Source organism: Salminus brasiliensis, chromosome 12 (assembly GCF_030463535.1).
Source record: "Salminus brasiliensis chromosome 12, fSalBra1.hap2, whole genome shotgun sequence".
In the NCBI taxonomy this organism is placed as follows: domain Eukaryota; kingdom Metazoa; phylum Chordata; class Actinopteri; order Characiformes; family Bryconidae; genus Salminus; species Salminus brasiliensis.
The window spans coordinates 33,018,838-33,037,081 of record NC_132889.1 but is presented as its reverse complement, the minus strand read 5'-3'; the positions used below and the strand labels follow the sequence as shown (position 1 = coordinate 33,037,081).

At 42.8% G+C, this 18,244-nt stretch overlaps 1 protein-coding gene across 2 annotated transcripts in view; it reads left to right on the top strand.

Moving 5' to 3' along the window:
- asic2 (acid-sensing (proton-gated) ion channel 2) overlaps positions 1-18,244 on the top strand; it is a 623,897-nt gene that overhangs the window by 589,686 nt on the left and 15,967 nt on the right. For both annotated transcript variants that reach the window (XM_072693188.1, XM_072693186.1), the window contains 3 exons: positions 2,883-3,033; positions 5,049-5,105; positions 18,017-18,170. In XM_072693188.1, the coding sequence (XP_072549289.1) occupies positions 2,883-3,033; positions 5,049-5,105; positions 18,017-18,170 (362 nt within the window). The remainder of the gene's footprint in view (positions 1-2,882; positions 3,034-5,048; positions 5,106-18,016; positions 18,171-18,244) is intronic.

The window sequence follows — 18,244 nt, the reverse complement described above, 5'->3', positions numbered from 1 at the left end:
CTCCCCTTTCTCTATCCCCACGTTCTCTCACTCCTCTTTCTCTATCCCCACTTTCTCACTCCCCTTTCTCTATCCCCATTTTCTCTCACTCCTCTTTCTCTATCCCCACTTTCTCACTCCCCTTTCTCTATCCCCACTCTCTCACTCCCCTTTCTCTATCCCCACGTTCTCTCACTCCTCTTTCTCTATCCCCACTTTCTCACTCCCCTTTCTCTATCCCCACTCTCTCACTCCCCTTTCTCTATCCCCACTTTCTCTCACTCCTCTTTCTCTATCCCCACTTTCTCACTCCCCTTTCTCTATCCCCACTCTCTCACTCCCCTTTTTCTATCCCCACTCTCTCACTCCCCTTTCTCTATCCCCACGTTCTCTCACTCCTCTTTCTCTATCCCCACTTTCTCACTCCCCTTTCTCTATCCCCACTCTCTCTCTCACTCCTCTTTCTCTATCCCCACGTTCTCTCACTCCTCTTTCTCTATCCCCACTCTCTCACTCCTCTTTCTCTATCCCCACTCTCTCTCTCACTCCTCTTTCTCTATCCCCACTCTCTCACTCCTCTTTCTCTATCCCCACTCTCTCACTCATTCCCTTTTCTCTTTCTCTATCCCCACTCTCTCACTCCCCTTTCTCTATCCCCACTCTCTCACTCCCCTTTCTCTCTCCCCACTCTCTCACTCCCCTTTCTCTCTCCTCACTCTCTCACTCACTCCCTTTCTCTTTCTCTCTCCCCACTCTCTCACTCCCCTTTCTCTCTCCCCACTCTCTCACTCCCCTTTCTCTCTCCTCACTCTCTCACTCACTCCCTTTCTCTTTCTCTCCCCCCACTCTCTCACTCCCCTTTCTCTCTCCCCACTCTCTCACTCCCCTTTCTCTATCCTCACTCTCTCACTCACTCCCTTTTCTCTTTCTCTATCCCCACTCTCTCACTCCCCTTTCTCCCTCCCCACTCTCTCACTCACTCTCTTTTTCTACCCCCACTCTCTCTCTCACTCACTCCCTTTTCTATTTCTCTATCCCCACTCTCTCTCTCACTCACTCCCTTTTCTCTTTCTCTATCCCCACTCTCTCTCTCACTCACTCCCTTTTCTCTTTCTCTATCCCCATTCTCTCTCTCACTCCATTTTCTCTTTCTCTCCCCATTTTCTCACTCCCCTTTCTCTATCCCCACTCTTTCACTCACCTTTCTCTATCCCCACTCTCTCTCTCTCTCTCTCTCTCTCTCTCTCTCTCTCACTCACTCCCTTTTCTCTTTCTCTAGCCCATCCTTCCTAACCCTTTTTTCTTTTCCACTCCATTATCTCTCCCTTTCCTCCCTCCTTCTCTCTCTCTCTCTCTCTCTCTCTCTCTCTCTCTCTCTCTCTCTCTCTCTCTCTCTCTCTCTCTCTCTCTCTTAGTGCAGGGTCAGTGGGGTGATAGCCATTTGGAGTTGTTTGTTCTGAGAGGCTTCTCTGTTTGAGCTGTGCGCGAGTGCGGGGTCTGTCCGTGTGCTGGGGGCAAAATGAGCTCGTTAGGAATTCTGAGGACGCCTCTGCGCCTCACACTTCTCAGAAGCCGTGTGACATCTGCACAGCCATTTGTTCGACTTTTAGGAGGCCGCACCTGCTTGTTACTGCAGAATAAATCTGACACTAGAGACAAAAGATTGCATGTGTGTGTGTGTAAGTGTGTGTGTGTACGTCTCTGTGTGTGTGGATCAAATAGAGCCATTTTGCCCTTGTGTAACACTGCTGGTCATTAAAGCTGTTAAAAGGCAACTCCTCTGTTGATTGACCCGTTCATGATCCGCCCACAAGTTCTCCTGCACACGTCCATCACAGCATGTTGGTAGGAACTACCTTGGATACCATAGCAACCACTTGGCAGCACCATAGGTCTTTAGCTCGCTGTTTTGTGCACAAAGACTCCCAGGTTTTATGTCCTTGGTGGCAGAGTTTTGTGTTTTGCGTTTTCCTTGAAGCAGTGAAGCCGCCTCAGGTCCTCTGTCCTGAGTTTTAAAAGTTATTATATTTTATATATATATAAATGTATTTAATAATTTATTTCTATTAATATTATTTATTTATATAAATAAGTACTACATACCCCCCTTATTTTACAAGAAATGCTCATTGAGAAAGTGTCCACAAACTTTTTTTTTTTTTTTTGGCCATATTTTTCCTTTTTACTCCCAATTTCTCCCAACCTTTCTCTCTCTCTATCTCAGTGCCGGGTCAGTACTTTTACTTCCAATCCTCCAATCAACCCACCCATTCGTAGCCCCCCTAGCACTAGCAATGCTCCCGACACCAGGAGAGTAAGGACTTAACACACGTCTCCTCTGATACATGCAAAGCCAGCCACCAACTCTTTTCAAACTGCCACCATCGCCAGCCTACCGACACACTCAGAGGAAAGCGCTGGGTCCCCAGCTCCACCACACCAGCTAACAGACACCTGTGGCGGCCAACATTGCTTCAGATGTGATGAGGGGAGATTGCGTTATGTAAAACTATATACACCGATGAGCCATAACATTAGTACTACTGAGTAGACCCCTCTTGTGCCACCGCAACAGATTTGACCATTTGAGGCATGGACACCACACCATTAAAGGACTTTTTGGCCTTTATGGAGCTCATCAATGAGTCTCAGATACCCATGACACTGGTGTCAGCCCACTAGTTGTCCTTTCTTGGGCCACTTTTGGTAGGAACTAATCACTCTATACCAGAAAACCCCCCACAAGACCTGCCTGATGAGATCGACCCACCTGGAAAGAGCATGGCTAATTTTGCTCTCTCAGACTCTGGCTGCCGATAGTGAAGTGCATGGCTCGGGATTCGAACCTTTTGGACATGGCTATTTATTTAATACAGTGTCTTTCTCTTTTTCTTTCTCTGCAGCTAACATACCTGCCACCTCCGTGGGGGGAGTGTGTGTCCCGGGCACTGGACTCAGGCTTCTTCCAGGTCTACAGCGTCACGGCCTGCCGCATCGAGTGTGAGACGCGCTACATCGTGGAGAACTGCAACTGCAGGATGGTCCACATGCCAGGTTCACTCTCTCTCTCTGCTGCTCTACCACCCTGCCTGTCATCTTCTGTTCCGCTGTTTCATTTATTCATATATTTCCACGGTAAAATGGAAATGATTTGCTGCGTTTGAATGCAGATTGGAAAACAACTTCATTTCTTGAATCCGTTGTTTCAGATAAGCAAGTGATGGACCATTCAAGTGTGAGATTTAGCCACAGTGGCAATTTACTAGCACATTTCCTTGCGTTCTCTCTCGCTCTTCCTCCCTCTCTCTCTAATTCTCACACACACATACATAGCATGAACAAACAGACACAATATCTGACATCTTATTTACACTATAAAAAACTATACACACCGATGACTGATATTAAGTGCCTCTACGACCGCAAAGTCTGAATATTCGAGGCAAGGACTCCACAAGACGTCTGAAGGTGTACCGTAGTATCTGGCACCAAGACATCAGCAGCATATCCTTTAAGTTGTTGTGAAAGGTCAGCAGTGTTTTTAGCATCCTGACAGTAAGTATGGGACTGGGGTGTTATCTGGGATACCCAGAAGAATACCCAAAAGATTTCTGAAAAAATGCAGGTTGAGAAAGTGTCCACAAACTTTTTTTTTGGTACCTCCAGTCAACCCACCCAGTCGTACCTCCCACTAGCACTAGATGTCAGAAGTGGTCCCAGAAGTGGTTTTATCTTCATTACTTGCCAATTATGAGCTCCCCTTCTGTGGACACTGGCACAGAAAAAGCCATGGTCACGAGGCCTGCTTCTCGCAGAAACCCATATTCCCATAACTAGGGTCTGGAGTCTAGGGGGGATGAGCTGCTCTCCTGAAGCCGCTGTCGGGTGTTAGCACATCACAGCTTTGGGGCTATAAAAGCAGGGTTGATGTAAATGTTGTGGTCAGGACTGGTATGTAAGACTTTCAGGGTTTTTGAAATTTTACAGCTCTGTTTCGGTCCCGCTGGATTTCCTTTTGAAGGAGGAACAGCGGTGGTGTTTACATTTTACTGCCTAATACACTACAGGCTGCACCACCTCCCTGAAGGGGGGGGCTGTAACTTGCACGACTGTGTTCAATATAAATTCCAAACTGGTCCAAACTGTGGATTCTTCACCCCTTATATATATATGATTTGAGCTGATTTACAATGCACTGAACGGGAATCCTTGAGTTAGTTTCCCATTACCCCTCTACCTTCCTCCTCCTCTGCTTAATATCCTCAGCTAATTGAAATGATAGTCAGGATCCAGTAATTAACTAAATGGTCATTAGTAATTAGTTGCTAAGTATTAGAGTTTCATATTAGACTGCTTTAATATCCTCATTAGGTCTTCATCTACTCTGGGAGCTCCACTTAGTGACCTGTGCTGAATGGAGGCGGTTTGGTTTAGTTGCAAACCTGAAAATGAGGATCCAGATAAAAGGAAATATGATATTTATAGACTTCATTTGGTAGCTGGTGCTGCTGCCTTGTTTTTTGGACCTTCAAGACTGTAAGCATAGCTCTCTCTCCATCCAATTCATAGCATGATTAAATATCTTCTCTTCTAATTACAAAAGCAAATGTTGCGTAGACTGGACTGGACTTGACTGGACTGGACTGGACGTTCCGGACAGTGAAACTTCTCCACTTTCTTCGCCTGAAATAAGAAATAATTCCTATCCAATCATAACATGCTTTTTTTTTAGCACCAACTATAAAACCATACACTCCTAAAAAGTGAGAATTTGAGAGAGAAACTTCAGACAGTAGTTAGAGAAAATTTAACCACACACCTACACACACACACACACACACTTTTATTGAGTGTGTTCAGCAGTTGTGTTTGACAGGGTGAAGTTGCTGCTGCAGGACTGTTTCTTTTCGACAGTGCTTTCCTAAAGCTCATCATTAATTCAAGAAGACTGAGCCTAAAACTAAAGCTCCTCTCTCTCTCTCTCTCTCTCTCTCTCTCTCTCTCTCTCTCTCTCTCTCTCTCTCTTTCTCTCTCTCTGTCTCTCTGTCTCTCTGTCTCTCTCTCTACAGGAGACTCTCCATACTGCACTCCAGAACAGTATAAAGACTGTGCAGAACCTGCTCTTGGTGAGTGCTGCATAAAATCATACACACAGGTTTGTTTTACTATACTTGTGAGGACTGCCATTTATTTATTTATTTATTTATTTGGTGCTACGGCTAACCCTCACCATAACTATACTAGCCATACCTCTGACCATACTAATGACCCTAATCCTAACCTTAACCTTAACCCAAAAGCTGAACTTTCTGCTCTTTGAAGATGTCCTCGTTTTTTACGTCACGCTGTCTTTGTGAGAACGTCTGGTCCTCATAGAGATAGCAGTATGAGAACAAACATAAATTGTTTGTTTTATTATATTTGTGAGGACTGCCATTGGCCAAACCCTAACCATAACTGTAGTGAGCATGTTAATCTAATCCGTCATGGTGTACTATCATTGTGAGGATAGTCGTTTGGTCCTCACAGAGACACTAGTACACGAACACAACACATACACATGTTTGTTTTACTATAATAGTGAGGACCACCAATAACTTTTGGATGAGTTGACATTTTACAGCTACCCTGAACCCTGAACCTGACCCTTAACCAACTAACCGTAATCTTAACCCAAACCTAAACCCAACCTTATACTCAGCCTTCTGAGTATCTGAGGGCTGAACCCTCTTCTGTTTTTCCTAGAAAGAGACACACATACACATAGACAGGCCTATATATATATATATACATATTTTTAACCTTCTTCGCAGACCTTATTGCACAACACACTCACATAATCATGTACATGCTCGTACAAAAACCTACATATCAGATACCAATCAGTGACCAACTCATGCCCTTTCCCTTCAGCACACATACGAATATCCACACCCTTTCAGTCCGTTCACCTTCATTGCAGCTTCACTGCAGTTAAAAGCTCTTCAGAATCAGCCTTCCTGCCACTCAGGCCATAAAAAAGAGGGACGGGGAGATTAAGCCATGTTTTGAATGTTAATTCCTTACTTGTAGTCGTTCACTCTACTTACTGAAATGCAATCAGCCGCTTAAATATGCACTTACACGTCCCTGACCAGACCAGATCAGACCAGGCCAGGCCTTAATTTCCCATCTCTTTTTATTTGTCTTATCTTCTTCAGGGCCAGCTTGGAAAACCAGACAGAAGGTCTTATTTTGGCGCTGTTTTCCGATAAAAATGAGAGTTTCGTGCATGTGGCTGGGAGAGTGCGAGGGTTTTCTATTTCGAATGCATTGTGTGTACAGTAGCCAGAGGGTTAGCAGCAATTATATATTTCATTCTTTCACATTTTCTTATTGACTAATGCAATCTGCAAAATCCACCTCTTCCTAATTAGCAATGTTGGCTCTGCATTGACTAATTATCTCCCACTAACGAGGAAATTCAAATGAGATGTGAGTTGCACTTGTCACGTCTCCAGCTGATCAGTTATTCAGCCCAAACCGTCTCTGCTTTCCCTGCTCGCCTTTTCAAAAGTGAACTTTTTCAGGAAGAAAAGGCGTAAACAGAGCCGCTATAATTCAAACCGCAGCCTTCCTCTGCGAGTGGAGCTCACCGTGAAACATTTTTAGCACACTGGCAGGTGTGTGTAGGGGGGGTGGGTGAGGTGGGATTGTGCTGGAAAACACAACAGCTCACCAGAAAGTGTGCATTCTGCCTCAGACGTGGCCGACAGCAGTGAACAGACAGATCTCGTCCCCATTCCAACCTCCTACTGGACTGAATCATGCCAGGAGAACCGCCTTGCAAATGGTTGACTGCTTTAAAAGGCTCATATCCTGGAAAAACTCAATTATCCTTGCTTTGATATGCTTTGAGGGCTTTGATAGGCTAGGTAAACATAAGCATGTTCTCTTACGCCCACAAAATAGCCTGGGAGCCTGAGAGACGGAGTTCCTAACCTGTTTAAGCAACTGGAGCAACGCAAGACCTTTTATTGTCCTGTTTATGTGCAAGCCATCCTAGACTAATCTTGCAGCGTGAAATGCCCTCGTCATGAAGCACAGATTTTTTTAAATTGTTTAAAAAGGTCTGCCACATTGTTTGCCTGCGATTTAACCATTTAACACTCCAGGGTTTATTACACATTAATAATTACTCAGGGCCTAAAGGGACTTCTGTATAAACTGGTGGGGCTATCCTTTGGTTAAAGAAGTTTGTAATAACACTTTTGGCCCGCCGGCGGGACGAGAGAGCTCGAGGGCTCCCTATACAGAAATTTGATGTATGGCCATATTTGTACATATAAAGGAATGGGCATATATTTGGTATAAGTACATGAGGAGAGCCTAATCAAACTAATTCAAAATATTACAGCTGTTTATTTATTTATTCAGGATAATTATCCAATATTATAATATTGCAACCTTCTTATCTACTGTTAGCATGAAGTTTTAGGTCAAATATATGCAGAAATATAGAACCTGGAAATATGAAAGGGTTCACAAACGTCCAAGCACCACTGTGTAAATATGTTTAGTGTATAAACATATATGTACATATATTTTGGCACTGTCCAATGAAAAACATGTATCTCCAAAATGGTGATCTCATAAGAGAAGGCAAAATGTTCTTTATTCCATTCAATTTAGAGCATTTCTATTGGTCTGTTTATCCAGAATTATTTACACAATATACAGATCAGATACAGGGTTCAAACAGATCAGAGGATCGCTTGTTCGTATCCTGTTCATGCTGCCAGCCATCGGCAGCCGGGGTCCCGAGATAGCGCAATTGGCCTTGCTCTCTGTAGGGCGGGTAGATGGCGCTTTCCCCCCACATTACTCTAGTGTGGCGCTGGCCATTACTGGCGTCTGTTAGCCAGTGTGCATCAGAAAAAGAGGCAGTTTGAAAAAGAGGTGTGACTAGCTGCGCATGTGTCTGGGGGGGGGCATTGCATGTAAAGGGGAAGGAGAGAGTATGTACAGGTTGGGTAATTGGTGATCTAAATTGGGGATAAAATCAATTAAATCAAATAAATTTATATAAAAAAATTAGATACATGTTTTTCATTGGAGAGCAGTGATGTAATTGTATATGAACAGAGTATATATATACAGTGCCCTCCATAATTATTGGCACCCCTGGTTAAGATGTGTTCTTTAGCTTTTAATAAATTGAGTTTTTTTCTAAATAATATAGGACCACGATGGAAAAAAGAGTAAAATCCAACCTTTAACTCAAGTGAATTTATTCAGTAGGAAAAAAATCCCACATTAAGAAATAATTGTTTAACATCAAATCATGTGTGTCACAATTATTGGCACCCCTGATGTTAATACTTTGTACAACCCCCTTTTGCCAACAAAACAGCACCTAATCTTCTCTTATAATGTTTCACAAGATGGGAGAATACAGATAGAGGGATCTTTGACCATTCCTCTTTGCACAATCTCTCTAAATCATCCAGCAACCTGGGTCCTCTCCTCTGCACTCTCCTCTTTAGCTCACCCCACAGGTTTTCAATGGGGTTGAGGTCTGGGGACTGAGATGGCCATGGGAGGAGCTTTATTCTGTGTGTGGTGAACTAGTTCTGTGTAGATTTGGCCATATGTTTTGGGTCATTATCTTGCTGAAAGACCCAGTGACTACCCATCTTCAGCTTTTGGGCAGAAGCCACCAGATTTTGTTTTAAAATGTCCTGGTATTTCAAAGCATTCATGATGCCATGCACCCTAACAAGGTTCCCAGGGCCTTTGGAAGAGAAACAGGCCCACAGCATCACTGATCCTCCCCCATATTTCACAGTGGGCATGAGGTGCTTTTCTGCATACTCAGCTCTTGTGTTACGCCAGACCCTCTTAGAGCATTTGTTGCCAAAAAGCTCTATCTTAGTTTCATCTGACCAAAGCACACAGTCCCAGTTGAAGTTCCAGTACTGCTTAGCAAACTCCAAATGTTTGTGTTTATGATTGTGAGTGAGAAAAGGTTTTTTCAATGCATGCCTCCCAAACAGCTTGTTGGCATGCAGTTAGCGCCTGATGGTTGTTTTAGAGACTTTGTGACCCCAAGAAGCTACCATTTGTTGCAATTCTGTAACAGTGAGCTCTGGAGACCTTTTTATTTCTCTTATCATCCTCCTCACTGTGCGTGGTGGCAAAATAAACTTGCGTCCTCGTCCAGGCTTGTTTACCACTGTTCCAGTTGTTTTAAACTTCTTAATAATTCCTCTGACAGTAGATATGGACAGGTGTAGGTGAGTGGCTATTTTCTTGTAGCCATTGCCTGACTTGTGGAGGTCAACACACATCTGCCTTACTTGAATGGTATGTTCCTTTGTCTTTCCCATGTTGAAGAGAAATGGCCTCTGTGTCATGTCATATTTATACCCCAGGGTAACAGGAAGTTGTGAATTACTAATTAAATGTTCCTACATACTCTGATCAACTTCATACTACTGTAGAATTGACAGAAATACTTTAATTATGTTTATTTCCTAAGAAATATTAGGGGTGCCAATAATTGTGGAACAGGTGATTTTATGAAGAATAATTATTTCTTAGTCAGGGATTTTTTCCCCCTTAAAATTCACTTGAGTTAAAGGTTGGATTTTACTCTTTTTTCCACCGTGGTCCTATATTATTTAGAAAAAAACTCAATTTATTAGAAGCTAAAGAACACATCTTAATCAGGGGTGCCAATAATTATGGAGGGCACTGTATATACACATTGCACAGAAGCAGCTAAAAAATCTAAAAAAGGACAAAAATGGGGATGCATTAGACAGCAGCGATGTATTTTTGACATATTTTTGTATGTCATATTATTATCTCAATATTGCTCAAATGAAGATCCAATATCCATATCGCTGCTGTCCAATGAGAATGTATCATGTACCATGCTTTGTCCGTTTTTTGTTTTACTCATGGTTTGAACCCTGTAGCTGCTCTCTACGCTGAGTACATCATTCTGGATGAATGGACCAATAGAAATGCTCTAAATTACTTGGAATAAACCCTTATTTTAGATTGACTTCCATTCAAAGTTAAGACCATTTTTACCTTCTCCTGTAAAGTCCCCATTTTGGAAAGCGTCAATATGTTAAAATATGTTTTTAAAAAAGCCAAAGTTTTTCATGGGTTTTTATAAAACCCCAAAAATGACTTCAGGAGAAAAATATAGGCTTGTAGAATACAGGCCCTTTAATAAGTGGAAATTAGTAATTTTGGTCAAACAAAGCTTAAGCAAACATCCTCCATGCCAGTTTAATATTGAATATATATTATATATTGTTTATATTGACCATGAGCAAATTATGCACCATGCCGTTTCTGTTTTAACAGCCTCCTCTAAGGCTTTTGATTACATTTTTAGGAGATAGGAGATAGGAGATAGGAGTGCATTAGTATATTTCTACAAAACACTTATCTGGTATAACACTTACACAGGGCACTCCACATCGTCTAGGCAGAATATGGGTTCATTATACTGTGGTAAAAAAAACACACACACACTTAACTACAGTTCTCTGTTTGTGGATGCAATGACTGTCCAGAAATCCTATGCTGTGTAATAAGCAGACCCCTAACATCTTCACTGGACCCCCATATATCTTTACGTAACCCTTTAACTGAAATCCTTTAATAATATAGTTTAACCATTAGCCTACATTAGAGCACTGACTTGATTTAAACATATACTATATTGACAAAAGTATTGGGACAGCTTCATCATTCATTCATTCATCGTTTCCTCTGAAATCAGGGGTTTTTAAAGAGTTCATGCTGATTTTGTTGGAGTAACTGTCTCTACTGTCCAGTAAAGAAAGCTTTCTAATACATTTTATAGAGCACTGCTGCTGCATTCAGTAACAAACGCATTGGTGAGCTCAGGATATTGGATGATCACCACCCCAACTCATCTCAACAGTATTGGATGAAGCACCATCCATCATTCCAGAGAACACAGCTCTTCTACTGCCCCACAGCTCAATGCTGGGGGGGGCGTTAGAGCCCTCTAGCACACACTTCAGCGAGTCCAGTTCTGTTGGCAATACTTCTGTACAGGGACTAGACAAGCTGTGTGTGTTTGTGTGTGCATTTGCACATCTGGGTCAGCAATATATGCAACTTAAAGTAGTTAAATGCATTTATTAGAAGCAGTGTCCACAAGTTTTTGGACACGTAATGAAGTAATGATAGTGAGTACTTTGTAGTATGGGTGGGGCGGGGTCCTAGTAATGCCACACTGTGTTTGTGTGTGTGTGTGTGTGTGTGATGAAGTAAGATGGCTTTTCTTTCGTGACTGCATGACCTTCTAAATGGCAATGATGGCATTAGGAACAGAGCGAAGGAGAGGACAATTAGCCAGAATGGAGGAAGACAGGGGAGAGGTGAGGGCCAAGGAAAAGAATGGGAGGTACGGGGAAGCAGAGAAAGAGAGAGAGAGAGAGAGAGAGAGAGAGAGAGAGAGAGAGAGGACTAGAGAGAGAGAGATAAGCAGGATTAGAGAGACAAAGGTAGAGAGAGAGGGACAGATAGTGAGGATGTTTAAAATGTCACTGGGAAAGGTCAGGCTGTAGCGGGAGGTTTTTGCGAGTTGTGAGCTGATTAGAAGCAGAGGTGAAGCATAGCTACAGGCGAAGGATCTGGGAGCTTCCAGCAGGCAGGCGAAATCGCAAATGAACCGCCGTCCCGGCTGCTTTACCTGCCACAATGAAAAGAGCCAAGGCCGCATTGTTTCCAAAAAAAGTGTGCCGACATACAAATGTGGACCCCCGTTCACCTCAGCCGCGATTCAGAGGCTTCGGCTTTAACTAGGCCGAAGCGCCGAGCTTTACAAAGAGCCCCTTTTTGGTACCTTTGATGTCTTATCACCGGTTTGACGGCGTATGAAACTTTAGTGTCAGCTGAGGCTTAAACCGCAAGCCAACTCTGCGCTACAGACCCAGAGCGAAAGTTTGATATTTGCTTTGACATCTTGTCATATAAAAGACAGCACGGGCGCTGCCCGCATATCAAAGCGATATGCGCTGTGCAAATTTACCCAGTGCCAGTCAGGATGCGTACGAAGTGAGTCAGGCCTTCGCAAAACCTATCAAACATCCGTTTATCCTTCATCTGCTTAGATATCAGGGGCGGCAGATTCGATGTTTCACCTTTTCCAGTGCCAAACCGGAGCTAGGATTTAAAGTCAAATCAAATCCAGGCAAATGTGTTTGTGTAGCGCTTTTCACAACTGACAAAGCAATGTGTAAAGGAAAGGGATATATTAGGCAGGTTTTATTCTACAGAAAGCAGGAACAAAAGCTCAACAAAAACTCAATAATGTCCAAAATAAAATAAAATAAAATATATAATATAGGTCAAAAAGGAGACAAAGACCCCAAAAGTTCCACCAGCAGCTCAAAACTACAAAGCACAAAAGTCAACAAGCTTCAAGAAGCAGGAGAGACCAGAAAAAGCCTTGACAGTCCACAAGTTTAGCCAACCACAGCGAGCACAAGGTGACATCTGTTAACACTCCACAAATACTGAAGGGAAAGAAAGGGCCTTTTAAAGGGAAGGTCCTTGCAGGGAAATAGGATTCAGGTGAGAGGGACAGGAGGTGGAGCATTAACTAAAATTCTGGTGACGCCGACCTCTGGTGACACCAGAATGTGTAATGTCCTGGGGCAGTTCCCTAACACAAGGTACAGGAATCATTAATACGTGAACAACAAAACATACACAAAGACCCCCAGTGAGAAAGCCAAAGGCAACAGTGGCAAGGAAAAACTTTGGGAGGAACCAAGCCTCACAAGTCAGAACTATTTCTAAATGCATGATAAAAGGTCACTGTACCACCGAGACTGTTCTGCTGCTCAGGTGTGCTGCTATCATCATAACATACCTAGTATAATCATAGTAGAGATGGTCAGAATAATGGAATTAAAGATGATGGTGAATGCTGGTAAAAGTAACAGTATTAATAGGAATATTTGTAGAGCTTTAAAATGTGCGCCACCTGACCTTTCCTAACGATGGCTACGAGCGGGCCATAGCCCTAACAAGCTAATTAAGGTATGAGGGAAATATTGAATAGGTCAAATCCTTATATATATATATATAACTCTAAAATTGTCCAAAAGAAAAGTAATACATTAATCTTGCTCATTAAAAACCCTGTACCTTAGAACCTTTCAAATGTACCATAGTCACATTTCACAACACTCCTCAGGAGACCCAGGATGGTTAACAAGGTCAGAGGTTGACAGCGGTACAGTGTGTGGACACTCTGCTTATCAGGGGACAGAATAAAGCTAGACAGTGACAGTGGCAGTGACAGTTTTCATTCACTGTCAGTTGTTCTGCACGTGTCGCCTGCGGCAGCCCCACAGACAACCTTGCTGCCGTGCTTTTTCACACCATGACGTCCTTACCCGGCACAAAAAACCCTGCCTAGTGTTTCCCTCCTTCCTTGAACAGTGAGCTGTGTGTTTGTGTGTGTGTGTGCTGGGTGAGTTTAGTTGATGTAAATGTTGAGTTCCACATGAATAAATGATGCCCCATTAGCACAGTTATTGTCTTTCCGTGGATTTGCTTTGGGCAAAAATTGTGTTGATGTAATATGTGGAAACGATTTCCAAGCTAAATACACGGAAGCGTTCATCAAAATGAATAGGATTAGTGAAAGTGGCTGTGTTGCAATTAAATTTGAATAATATTCCAACCAAACTGTACTTACAGACATCTGTAAAACATTGATGTGTCTTTTGATTGCAAAAGTGTTGAGTCTATATGGGAGAAATGGACTGCATGAATGCTAACCCTGCTGTGTGGAGGCCGTGATGTAGCCTGGCAAGCTCTCAGAGCCTGTTTATGCCTGGTCAGTTCATGCGACTACTGTCTGGATTGTGTCCTGTTAAGGTTTTTTCACCACATTAATTTTATTTTTGAGAACTTACCGGTCAGTCCTTCTACAGAAGCTCGAAGCCTTGGTGTTGTCTCTGGATGATCAGTCATCGTTCTCAAGTCATGTTGCAAACGTAACTCGGTCTTGCAGATTTCTCCTGTACAACATCCAGAGAATTCGACCCTTCCTCTCTAGAGAGGAGCCACCCAGGTACACGTTCAGTCTCTCGTCACTTCAAGACTTAACTACTGCAACTTTCCTCTGGCTGGTCTCCCTCTGCGCACCATCAGGCCCCTGCAGCTTATCCAGAATGCAGCGGCACGGGTCGTCTTTAACATTTCTAAATTCAGCCATGTCACTCCAGTGCTGCGTTCTCTCTTCACCAGCTTCCAGTAGCTGCTTCCCACATCAGATTCAGAACCCTGACGCTGGCCTACAAAGCCAAGAACGGACCAGCCCCTCCGTACTTGATGGCAATGGTCAAAAGCCGATGTGCACCAAGAGCCCTTAGAGCTTCAAGTACGGCTCGGCTCGACCCGCCATCCCTCAAAATCCACGGAACACGAGCGTCCAAGCTTTTTTCTGTCCTGCACCAAAGTGGTGGAACGAGCTTCCCCTGGGTGTCCGAACGGCCGAGTCGCTCGCTGTCTTCAAACCCAGACTGAAGACCCTCCTCTTCTGAGAATACTTGGGCGAATAGCAGAGTGGTCTCCTTACTGACTTGTGTTTAGTAATGTCTAAACTTAGAGGTATCTTGGAATTATTAGTTTATTCAAACTAGCTGAGGTTTTTCTTGGGTAAATAGTAAAGCACTTTTTTAAGTCGCTCTGGATAAGAGCGTCTGCTAAATGCCTTAAATGTAAATGTAAAAGTCTGGCTAGACTGGTTAGACTGATTGCTGGGTGGGACAGAAAGTACAGACGAGCTCATTAAGGCCTATTTACACCAAGTACGCTGTGATTTTCATTGTAGTAGAACCCTTTCTGCTAAACGTTGTTAAGCTTCCTTGAGGAACTTTTAGGGGTTCTTCAATTTGAAACTGTGGAGGAACGAACCTCTTAAGGTGCTTTGAGGAACCTTTGTATAGCCTTCTTCTGCTTTGTGGGCTTTAGTTATTTTAGCATTTTGAGTGCTAGGCAGCTGCTTAGAGGAGCCCATGGCTGCTGATTGTTGTGTGAGAAGATGTTGAAGTGCTGGATAACAACCTTTTCTTGAAGGTTCCTCAAAGCACCAAAGGAAACTTTTAACAGTTTTCACCACATTCATTTGCACTGGGTAGTCAAATGCATGTCTGGTAAGGCAGACTGATTGCTGGGTGGGACAGAAAGTACAGATGTGCTCATTAAGGCTTATTCACACCAAGTACCCTGTGATTTTTATTGTAGTAGAACCCTTTCTGCTCTGGAAACAGGGTTCGAAAGTCTTGGGAGGGAAGCTAAACATTGGGCTTCAGTTATTTTAGCATTTTAAGTGCTAGGCAGCTGCTTAGAGCCCATGGCTGCTGATTGTTGTGTGAGAAGATGCTGAAGTGCTGGATAACAAACTTTTCTTAAAGGTTCCTCAAAGCACCAAAGCAACACAGTTACCTCCTGGAACTTTCAACAGTGTAGCTTGTGGTTCTTTGTGGACATAGATTAAGATGCACCTAGGCAAACCTAAAAAAAAAACCCCAACTGTCTCTGTAAAGTTCTCCCAGTCATTCCCCAACCGTTCAGCTCTGCTCCACCATAGATTTTCCTCAACCCCTGCATGTTTACATTCAGCATGGTGCTGCTTTTCATAGAAGCTTTTGAGTTCTGCTACAAGAAAGACGAACAAGCTACCGCCGTGTTGATGCTCATTTGTTTGGTTTGCAACCATGACATCGGAGCTGTGATCAGTCAGCCTGATTTAAACACATTCGTACAGTGCAGAAATACAGAGCAGGCTCCAACAAAAAAAAATGGTGCAGCATTACAGTCCGTCAGTGTCGGATTCAGTGTGAAATACATCATGAATACATGTGTGTTTGTTTTCAGCACCTGACGGGTGTATTTTTTTTTTCATCCATACAAATCGAACTCTGTGTGACTAGGCCACCAGTTGTTTATATGCTCGGCCCTTTCCCGTGCTGTGCTAAAGATGGCTATTGCTGTAAATTTAGCTAAAGAGTTCCAAGAGTTGCTTTGAGATATTTGTTGGAATATTGCACAGTTGTCAAGCATCCATCATTACCTTCCTCACAGACATGGATAATAAGCTCAGTTGCGTACTGCATGGCATGTGTCTAGGAGAGACTGGTGTGTTTACCCTGCTATAACGTGGCTCAACTGTGTCTCAGACCAGCTCCCGAAGTCTCAGAGTTGTTTACATTACTTAGAATCGTGCTATTTGTCAGCTAGCAAGAGACAGATTACTCAGTAATCCAAAGAGTCCCTTTTATGGTATACACAGCAAATCTCTGGAGTTAGACAAAAGTTAGTGGAGAAAATCTGGAGTTAGACAAAAATGTGTGAAGGTGTTAGATTGTTTGAGTTTATTCTCTAATTTAGACTGCAACTTCAGTTTTGTGTTTTGTGTTTATTAACGTTTAGGCAGGACATGATTTGTGCATTGAAATAATGTCATATATAAGGTAGCATCTCATATATTTTCCTCCAGTCTTGGTTACAGTGACAGCCTACAGAGTAAGTAACGCGACTTGTCTCTCATGGTGGATACATTACCTTAGCTAACAAGCAAAGAGCTGAGTTGGGTAATGTAGCTAGGCAGACTAACACAATTTTATTAAATTCAAAATTAAAATTAAAAAAGCACTAATCTGTCTGTCTTTTGTAGTCATTTTCTCCTAAATGTTCCAGTGTTTTGAAATATTAGTTTAATAAGTCAAACTTTTTTCATTTTTAAGTTCATTTTTAACTCTGTGAAGGAGTTCAAATTAACTCCAGTTGAGAGCCATAATTTCAGTCTAGATGGGATAAATATTTTAACTCAACACCATAGCAACCACTTTGTAACACCATAGCAACCATGTAGCAACAGCATAGGAAATACCAAGCAAAAGCAGTTTCACCCTGTTTACCATAAAGCAACGCCATAACAACCACATGGGATACCGTAGCAGTCATCTAGCAACACCATAGCACCCACCTAGCCACACCATACAAACCACCTAGAATACCTTAACAACCATGTATTAACACCATATCAATTACCAAGCAAAAACAGTTTTACCCTAATTAGCATAAAGCCAGGTATACCATGACAGTCATCTAGCAACACCATAGCAACCACTTTATAACACCATAGCAACCATGCAGTAACAGCAGAGCAATTACCAAGCAAAAACAGTTTCACCCTGTTTACCATAAAGCAACACTATAGCAACCACCTGGGATATCATAGCAGTCATCTAGCAACACCATAGCAACCACTTTGTAACACCATAGCAACCATGCAGTAACAGCAGAGCAATTAGCAAGCAAAATACGTTTCACCCTGTTTACCATAAAGCAAAACCATAGCAACCACCTGGGATACCATAGCTGTCATCTAGCAACACCATAGCAACCACTTTGTAACACCATAGCAACCATGCAGCAACAGCATAGCAATTACCAAGCAAAAACAGTTTCACCCTGTTTACCATAAAGCAAAACCATAGCAACCACCTGGGATACCATAGCTGTCATCTAGCAACACCATAGCAACCACTTTGTAACACCATAGCAACCATGCAGCAACAGCATAGCAATTACCAAGCAAAAACAGTTTCACCCTGTTTACCATAAATCAACACCATATCAACCACCTGGGATACCATAGCTGTCATCTAGCAACACCATAGCAACCACTTTGTAACACCATAGCAACCATGCAGCAACAGCATAGCAATTACCAAGCAAAAACAGTCAGTTCATCTTTCACTGTATACAAAATCTAGTTACAGACAGTAGGCTTTGCCTAATATGGGGTAATTATTATTTTGTCCAGTATTTTGCTGTGCTTCTCTCTCTCTCTCTCTGTCTCTCTCTCTCTCTCTCTCTTTCTCTCTCTCTCTCTCTCTCTCAGACAGACTCTCTTATTTTCCCTGTTCACCTTGTTTACTATCCTCTCGGCTCTTTTTCTTATTTTATCTGTCCTCAGCTGCCCTGTCAGCAGTAGAGGGAAGTAACTGCATTTGCAGAAATCCCTGCAACATGACACGCTATAACAAAGAGCTGTCCATGGTCAAGATCCCCAGCAAGACGTCGGCGCGCTACCTGGAGAAGAAATTCAACAGATCAGAGAAGTACATCACGTAAGTTCACTCTCACACACATCTCAACTCCGGGCTCAGAAAAAAGCTCCTGTTCCTCCAAAATCAGGCCATAT